The sequence below is a fragment of the Struthio camelus genome, chromosome 9 (assembly GCF_040807025.1).
Source record: "Struthio camelus isolate bStrCam1 chromosome 9, bStrCam1.hap1, whole genome shotgun sequence".
Lineage (NCBI taxonomy): Eukaryota > Metazoa > Chordata > Aves > Struthioniformes > Struthionidae > Struthio > Struthio camelus.
This window is the reverse complement of record NC_090950.1, coordinates 22700550-22709074: the sequence shown is the minus strand read 5'-3', so window position 1 is coordinate 22709074 and position 8525 is coordinate 22700550. Positions and strand designations below refer to the sequence as shown.

The 8525-nt window shown below is 68.6% G+C and overlaps 1 protein-coding gene across 2 annotated transcripts; it reads right to left on the bottom strand.

The window, feature by feature from the left end:
- Nucleotides 1-17: 17 nt before the first annotated feature.
- On the bottom strand, nucleotides 18-5693 carry FAM131A (family with sequence similarity 131 member A). Of its 2 annotated transcripts, XM_068954751.1 has the most exons (6): nucleotides 5581-5693; nucleotides 3191-3330; nucleotides 1453-1546; nucleotides 1125-1307; nucleotides 900-1028; nucleotides 18-592 (listed from the first exon to the last, which is right to left on the bottom strand). In XM_068954751.1, the coding sequence occupies exons 1-6, from the start codon at nucleotides 5609-5611 to the stop codon at nucleotides 150-152; spliced, it is 1020 nt and encodes a 339-aa protein (XP_068810852.1). In that variant the 5' UTR covers nucleotides 5612-5693; the 3' UTR covers nucleotides 18-149. The 2 variants fall into 2 exon arrangements, with proteins under 2 accessions (XP_068810852.1, XP_068810851.1); XM_068954750.1 differs by lacking the exon at nucleotides 5581-5693 and having other exon boundaries at nucleotides 3191-3576.
- Between the last annotated feature and the right edge of the window lie 2832 nt (nucleotides 5694-8525).

Genomic DNA, 8525 nt, shown 5'->3' with positions numbered 1-8525 from the left:
GAGACAAGCAGAAACGGCGCCGGGGCGGGGGGCGGCGGCGGCGGCCCCCCCTTCCCTCCTCTGCGCCCGGCTGGCCAGGTGGGGCCGCAGCCCGGTCCGCCTCGGCATGGCCTGGCCGGGGGGGGCGGCAGGGCAGCCCGGCGGGGGCGTCACGGCTCCTCGGCCTCGTCCTCCTCCAGCGACACCACCCCGGAGGAGGCGACGTCGGAGACTTTCCGGCGGAGCGGGAAGTCCTCGCTCAGCACCACCTCGTCGGCGGCGGGCGAGAGGCAGGCCTCGGCGTAGGGCGCGGGGTACAGCGAGTCCTGGCACCGGAGCCGGGCCAGGCCCCGCAAGGCACTTTGGCTGCCCGGGGGCGGCAGCTGGGGCAGCAGCAGGTCCTCGCCCCCCAGGGAGCCCAGCAGTTTGGCAGTGAGTTCGGAGGGCGACACCATCTCCAGGCTGCAGAGGCTGGAGCAGAGGGTCTCGGGGGACAGGGTGCGCGACGAGTCGCTCTCGGGCTCGCCCGAGCCCTGCCGCACGCTCAGCTGGCACAAGTGGCTGTGCAGGAGGTCACGCAGCAGCGCGCAGGCGGGCGCCGGCCCCGGCGGCTCTGCAAGGCACCGGCACGCCGGTCCTCAGCCTGCGCCCGCCCCGGCCGCCCCACGGCCAGCGGCGAGATGGGTACCCCCCCCCCAAAGGCCAAGCTCGACCATGCGGGCAGTCGCCAGCGCACGGACGGTCACAGCCCCACGGCGGTGGCAGCACGGGGTAGGGGGATGCAATGGGAGTGGGTGGTGGGCAGGGTGGGTTTGCCAGGGCAGCGCATAACGGGGCGGCCGGGCTGCAAACGCGGCGGGCGCATCAGCCGCCCGGGCTCCTTCCCCTTCCCTCGGCTCCCCTTCGCGCTGCCCGCTTACCGGCCGGCTGGGAGCTTTCCACGGAGGGCACGAAATCCTCGTCGTAGGACTCGTCGTTGGAGTCGTCCCCGTCCACCGAGGACCAGGCGCGCAGCTTGGCCTCCGCGATGGCAAACTGCTCCGCCACGCCTGGCACGGGGCAGGGCGGCGGCGGTGGGCACGGGCGGCCCCGCCGTCGCCGCTCCCCGCCGGCCGGGCGCAGGGGAGGCCCGGCGCCGTGCCCACCTGCGGCGAAGCGCGCCTCCTGCTCGCCCTCGCTGAGGTGGCAGTAGGAGCTGAAGGCGCTCTCGAGGGCGGCGGGCGGCTCCACGGGCTTGCACCAGCCCTTCCACTCGATGAGGTGGGCGACGCGGCCCTGCGCCATGGCCGTCGGCTTCGTCACGTGCTCCTTCACCACCTGCGAGATGCCTGGAGCGCCGCCGCCTCAGCACCCCCACCCCGGTCCCCCCCGTGCCGCCGGGGACGCGCTGCCCCCAGGTCCCCTCCAAGGAGCCCGTGTCCCCGGGACCCGGGCGCCCCGACTCCCTCCTCGGCCGCCCCGCAGCCCCGTTACCGTGCAGCGAGGAGCGGGCCAGGGCGGCGATCTCCTGGATGGTCAGCGCGCGCCGCGACTTGGGCAGCATCTCGACAGTGTCTTCAACATGGACCTGGCCGGGCCGGCAGGGAGGTCATGGCCCCGGTGTCCGCCCGCACAGCGGTTTCCCCACCGGCGGCGAGGGTAGCGAAGCAGCGGGCTGGGGTGGCCCATGGCCAAGGAGCCCCCCAGGGGCTCGGTCCTGCTCTGCACTTGCCCCACGGGACGCTGCGCGCCTGCCGCACAGCCGCGTGCGCACGGACGGTCACAGCCCCACGCACGGGACGGGTGCGAATGGGTAGCGATGCGTGCGTGCACACAATGTAGGCATCCTCCCTCCCCTCCTGCAGGTAGACGTGCAGGCGCTGCGCACACGCGGTCACCACACGCGCCCCTTCTGCCCGCCTCACACACCTGCATGCTGCACACCCCGCGCGCACAGCCACCTGCGGGCACGCTACAGACCAACACGCCGGACTGGCAGAGCACACACGCTGCGGGTGCTTGCACGCCCGTGCATGCGCACCTTGCCAGCTGTATACACACACACACACACACACACACACACACACTCACTCACTCACTCACTCTCACACTGTACATGCACGTGACACTACTACACACACACTGTGCACACTCTTACACACACACACACACACACACACACGTGCGCGCACACTCTCAGTACACACACACCATCATGTGTGCCTGCTCACCACCCGAGTGCACACACGCATGCACTTCCACTCTACAAGCACATGCACTGACTGTAAGCACACTTGCACACACATGCACTAGTTGTGTACACCTGCACACTCACATATCCACCTGTGCACTCACTGTAGGTATGTGGCTATACACTCACGTGCACACCCTCTATGCATTCACACACACACGGACTGTGCACACACATGTGCTCATGGTACGCATGCACACTTGTGCCCCCTGACTGTACACACACACACCCCCGCACTCACTGTACCCACTCCCACAGATGCACCCGCTGCAAACACCCAGGCACCCTCACGGGTGCACGCTCACTGTGCACATGCACACGGGTGCATTTGCTGAACACACGCATGCACACTCACACACGCACGTGCACCTGCGCTGTACCAAGCTGGGGCAGCCCGCGGCGAGCGTGCCCCCCCTTGCTGGCCACGCACACAGCTGCAGGCGCGGGCGGCCCGCGGGGGCACGGCTCCCCAGGCACGGCCACGCGGGGCGCCCGGGCACATGCCGGGCGTCAGCACCCACAGCGGCCTCGTGGGCAGGGGCGAGCGGGCAGCCCGGGCAGAGCTGCAGGGCCGGGCCCGGAGCCACTGGCGGCCCCTCGTTTCGGCACGGCCACCCCGGGAAAAGGATTGGGGACTCGGAGGCTCGCAACAAATTGCATCGCCATGGCAACGAGGCACCGTGGACTGATTTCTCCCAGGATACAGCCCCGGCTCGGAGCTGACGTCAGAGCAGCTCCGGAGCCGGCAGCGAGCTGGCAGGACCGGGCAGGGGCGGCCGTGGGAGCCGAGGCCCGTCGGCAGGCATCGGGGCATGCCCAGGGCCTGGCGTCCCGGGGCGCACACAGCCTTGGGGTGGGTGCTGCACCCAGCACCCCACTGCCCGGTGCAGCCCCCCCCCCCCCCCCCCCCAGGGCATGGCAGTGGGTGCCCAGTGCAAGCGGAGGCAGCGCCCCAGCCCCGCAGCCCCGAGCCGGCGGTACCTCGAGGAAGTCCTGGCTGTCGAAGGAGGCCTGCCGCGCCAGGCGGTGCAGCAGGGCCGGCCGGGCGGCGCTCAGCGGCGACAGCGCGGGCAGTGATTTCACCTCCTTCCACTCCACGTGCAGGGTCGTGTCCACGGCCACTGCAGGAAGAGCCGGGGCAGCCTGAGCGGCGCGGTGGCCTCCCTGCCGCGGCGCCCGCCAGCACCCTGCAGCCACCCTTCGCCGCCCTGTCGCTGGGACTTTGGCAGCCCCCATCGCCCTCCTCGCTGCTCATGCTGACAAACATCGGCACCTAGCAGCTTTGCCTGGCACTGGGATAACCAATTTTCTCACCCAGTCTGAGCCCACCTTCAACTCGTTGCAGGGATGAAATTGCCCCAACCTGCTTCCACCGCGCACAGCTCCATGCCCTCTCCTGCTGCAGGACCCTGCGCCCTCCAGCACGCGAGGGGCAGCCAGCCGAGCCGCGGGGAGGCCAGGAGCCCTCCGGAGCAGGCGGGCGCCGCAGCGAGGGGAGGGTGCGGGTGACTCACGCCCGGGCAGTCCTCCCACCTGTGTCAGCGGGAACGCGCGGCCCCAGCGGGCACCAGGGAGCGGGAGCCTCTCCCGGCCAGGCGGGTGTTTCAGCAGGGACAGGGGCGCCGCGGCCCATCCCAGAAGCATCTCTACAGGCCCTGCGAGCACCCAGGGAAGGGGACAGGACCCGGGCTGGGAGCGACAGCTTTGGCTGGCATGCCGGCATGGATCTGCGCTGCCCCGGCCGGGGGAGCAGAGTCCAGGGACCTGCCGCCCCCGGGGAAGGGGAGAGGAAGGGCAGCACGGCCTGGCAGCAGCCGGTGGCACCGTCTGCCAGCAAAACAGTGGCGTCGGCACTGAGCCTGTCGGGAGGGGGACACATCGGGGGGGGGGGTGTCCCTGAGGTGGGGGTGCAGGGCTCTGAGGAGAAGGGAAGCAAGGGGAGGGGGCTTTAAGCATTGGGGAGGGGGGCAGCTGGACCAGGCTATTGGGGTGCAGAACTGGGCCAGGCTGCGGGTGTGCAGAGGGAGGCTGAACTGGGCCACGCCGCGGTGGGCTGCTGCTGCTGCACCACCTCCAGCGCCCCCACGGCAAATTCCCTGTCCCTGGGGTAGGAGGGAAAGGAGACAAAAGGGTCAGAGGGGAGAAGCACCAGGTACCATCCAACCCCAGCAGCCCAACCGCCTGGCACCAACACCCTGAACGGGGGGCACACCAGGGACCCACAGCAAGGATGGGGTCCCTTGCCGCCTTGCACTGGCTCCCCAGGTGCCCGGCCCCCCAGCCCAGGCCACCCTCCCGGGGGGCCAGGGAAACCATCTCCCGAGGATCCTCATCGCGACCACGCAGAGCTGGGCCTGGCTGATGCAAACTGGCAGTGGGGTGGGACATGTTGGAGCAAAGAGCCCCCCTCGATCCCGGCTGGGGCCAGCCCCTGGCCACTGGGGCAGCTGTTGCTGGCATCACCCCCCCCAAATGCAGGCAGAGGCACCCCTTGGTGACACCCCGCATCGACACCCCAGCATCCCTACCTATGGCACCCCTGGGACACCCCCGGCACATCTGCAACACCCCCAGAGCGCCCAGCACCACCACAGCCCCCAGCATGCTGCTAGAGCCCCCATAGCCACCCGTAGCCCCCACAGCCCCCACCCCTCCTGCTGCATCCCCAGGACATCCGCAGCATCCCCATAGCACCTCGTGATACCCCACAGCCCTCCAAAACACCAATAGCCCCCAATAGCCCCTCCCATCCCCCCCAAGCCCCCCAGCCTCCCATAGCACCCTTGTACCCTCCCAGGCCTCTGAACCCCCCACCCCATATCCCCCTTCCCAGCCCCCTGCACCTCCAGAGCCCTCCTCACCCCCTTATGCACCCCATAGCGGCACCTCAAGCCCTCTGTAGCCCCCCCACCGCATACAGCCTCACCTGCCCTCTCACCTCCCCAGCCCCGAGGGCACCCCAGCTCCCCCACAGCAGTCTCCCCAGGCCCAGACCCCCTCCGCCCTCTGCGGCCCCTCATCCTCTAGAGACCCCCGGTCCTCCAGAGCCCGCACACGCCCCGTATCACCCCCCCCCCCGGACCCTAGGCCGCCCCGGCTCCCCTATGGCAGCATGCCGTGCTCTCCCTCCCCGCCTCCGCCCCCCCCCCCGAGCCGTCCGCCCCCCAAGCCCCATAAACCGCCCTATCCGCCGCCCCCCCATCCCGGAGGCCCTCCCCCAGCTCCGCCACAGCGGCACCCCAGCCTCCCCCCGGCCCCTACAGCGCCCCCCGGCCCCCAGGCCCTCCACGGCCCCCCGCCCGCCTACGCCCTCCGTCTCCCCCCGGCGGCTGGGCAGCCCCACACGCCCCCCCCCCCCGGGCGCCGCTCACCGATGGTGGTTTTGGAGCCGATGCAGCCCATGCTCCCGGGGGGGCCCCGGTGCGGGCACTAGCGCCGGCTGCGCGCCGCCCGCATCGCCCCCCGGCCGCATGGGCGGCCCCGGGCGGCGCCCGGCCCCGCGGGACGGTCCTGCCGCGCCGCGCCGCGCCGGGCCCGCCGGTGCCGGAGCCCCGAGCCGGGTCTGCGCCGGGTCGGCGACCAGCACGTCCAGCGACGTCACTGCTGGGGGAGGAAGAGGAGGGAGAGGGGGAGGAGGGCGGCGGGAGGAAGAGGAGGAGGATGGGGGGGAGGGGGGAGGAGGAAGGCCGGGAGGAAGGCTGGGGAAGAGGAGGAGGAGGAGGAAGGGGAGCAGGGGAAGAAGGCTAGGGAAGAAGAAGAGGAAGAGGGGGAGATGCAGAGAAAGAAGAGAAGGGGGATGAAGTAAGAAGGAAGGGAGGATAAAGGAAGAGGAAGAGGGGAGAAGAAGAGAGGGAATGAAGGAAGACAAGGAAGTGGATGAAGAGGCAGCTGAGGAGGAGGAAGAGGCGGAGGGGAGGAAGGCCAGGCACCACGGAGAGCGCTGTGACAGCACCGCGGACAGCGCCTGGCCCCGCAGGACCCCCCCAGGGCCGCCGGAGACCCCCGCGCAGCGTGGTGCCCCCTGCCCTGGGGCACCCCGGCTCCCCACTCTCCCCTGCCCTAACTGCCGGCCCCACAGAGCACCCCCAGCCACACCAGTCGCCTGTCCCCGCAGGGTGCCCAAGTCAGGCTTGGCACGAGGCCACACGGTCACCCCTGCAGCCTGGCCCCGCAGCCCCCAGGGTGTCACAGGGCAGAGGAGCTGGGACCGGGCCCCCTCCCATGCACACCCAGCCCCACACACCCCCTTGCACACACTAACCCAGCCCTGCACGCATGCACACCTGCACAGGGCACATGTGCCCCATTGTGCCCCGTGCCACCGGACTGGGAGCTCTCTGGGCCCTGCGCAGCACCGGATGGGCACCTAGTCTCGATAGAGAAAAAACGAGTAGCCACAAGTGTTTCTGACACCATGGAGAAGCAGAGACAGGGGACAGGGAATCCTCCAGCAGCAAGGGACCTGCAAAGCCAGGTCAGGTGGAGCATTTTCCTCCCAGGATGGGAAACAGCCCTGTCTGCTCTCCATGACTCTCCTACCCCAACCCTTCACCTCCCACATCCAGGAAGAGCCCAGGTGCCCGCAGTGCCTGCTCTCCCAGGGGATCCTGGAGAGACAGGAGAGAGATCCAGAGAGATCCTGGAGACACCCTGCTCCCAAATGGCACAGGGGATGCACCAGGGAGACGAAGGACCTTGCACCTGCCTGCTGGCCTGGTCATTGCCTAGAGCAAGGTGCCAGCCAGCCTCTGTCCCGTGACAGGTCCTCCTCCCCGGCCCTGGCACTGGGTTCAAGCCCATCCCCGCAGCTCTGGCAATGCAAACAGGGCCTTTGGCCCTCTCTGAGGGTCCCCACTCAGCACAGAAGGGTTGGTGGTGCAGGAACGAACAAATATCCTTGGGATGGAGCAGAGCCTAGCAGGTCCTGCCTTGGTGGAGCTGGACATCACACAGCCCCATGCTCCTGCACAGCCCTTGCTGGGAACAAGTCATGGCAGGGCTACAGACACCAGGGCAGGGAGAGGGCATCATGCTTTGAGGGGGGGTCAGAGCTGCTCCATGGACCTACTGCTACCCTCTTGCCCCAGCACCTGTCCGTGGGTGCCTGGGGCCTGCCAGGGTCAGGATTTTTCTAGACCAGTGATGAGTCTTTGCAGCCTTTAGGACATGACTTCAGGGGTGCATCCTGCTCACGTTTCCCTCTGCGAGCCCTGGACGGGAGCAGCGCTGCTGGCTACAGGACCTCCTTTGGGGACAGTTAATGCCCACCCAGCTCCAAAGGCGCAGGATGGTGCACACAGGTGGCCAAATCCACCCACTGCCCGCAGGCCCTGGGCCATGCCAGGGCTGGAGAGTCACTACAGGGTGACAGAGATCCCATGCACATCGGTCAAGCCCAGATCTGCCACAGAGACCAGTGGGGTCTTACTCCCAGTCACTTCGGGTCACCAAAGACCCCCACCATGCCACTGGCCCCCACTCTCCCTGCCACAGCCACCTGTAAAGATTTTGAGACTGGAGGGAGCCTGAAGACAGGGAGGGATCTCCAGCTTGAGGGACTAAGGCAGCCTGAAGCCAACTAAGATATTTGTTCACTCTGAAACCTACTGGTAGCGATTAAAGCTGCAGCACCCTTCTTCCAGCACACAGCAGTGAAGAAGGGCGCTGCCAGGGCACCACCCTCCCCAGTGCCAAGTGCAGTTCAGGGGCTTCCCCGCTTGCTTGCTACTGGGAAAGGGGGGCTCCTCACTGGCATCCGCCTCTGGGCCCTGCCAGGCCTTTTCCTGCTAAGCACTTCCCACTTCCCAGCATTAGTGCTGCCAGGGCTGCAGCTCAGGCTGCTCAGCCTCTAATCTGGGGAACAGCCTCCAGTTAATTATTCTGTGCCCTCTGGGCCATGGCCAGCGTGACTCAGCAAATGCCAGTCCGACTCAGCGAATACCAGCCCCAACGGCGTGAGGGGCCAAGCCCTCGCCTCAGCCCCCACCCAGCCCCCACCCCCCCATGGGACCTGCCCTGGGGACAGCTCACAGGCTGCAGCAGGGACAGGGGGAGCAGGGCCCTGCTGTGCCCCTGGGGGCACTTGGCCTTGACCCATGGCAGCCACACCTGAAAGACACCAAGGCATTTCCGGCTTACCTGGCACAGGGGAAAAACACTGAGAGTTTGGGGGGGGGGGGGGGGGGGCAGCACATTGGCACATCCCTCCATGCCCTGCCCTACCGCCCCAGAGGTGCTCTGTGCTGCAGGCAAAATCCAGGCACCCCTCGTGGGCCCTGCCACTGCTGCAGCCGCAGGAAGAGGGGCGCTTTGGGAC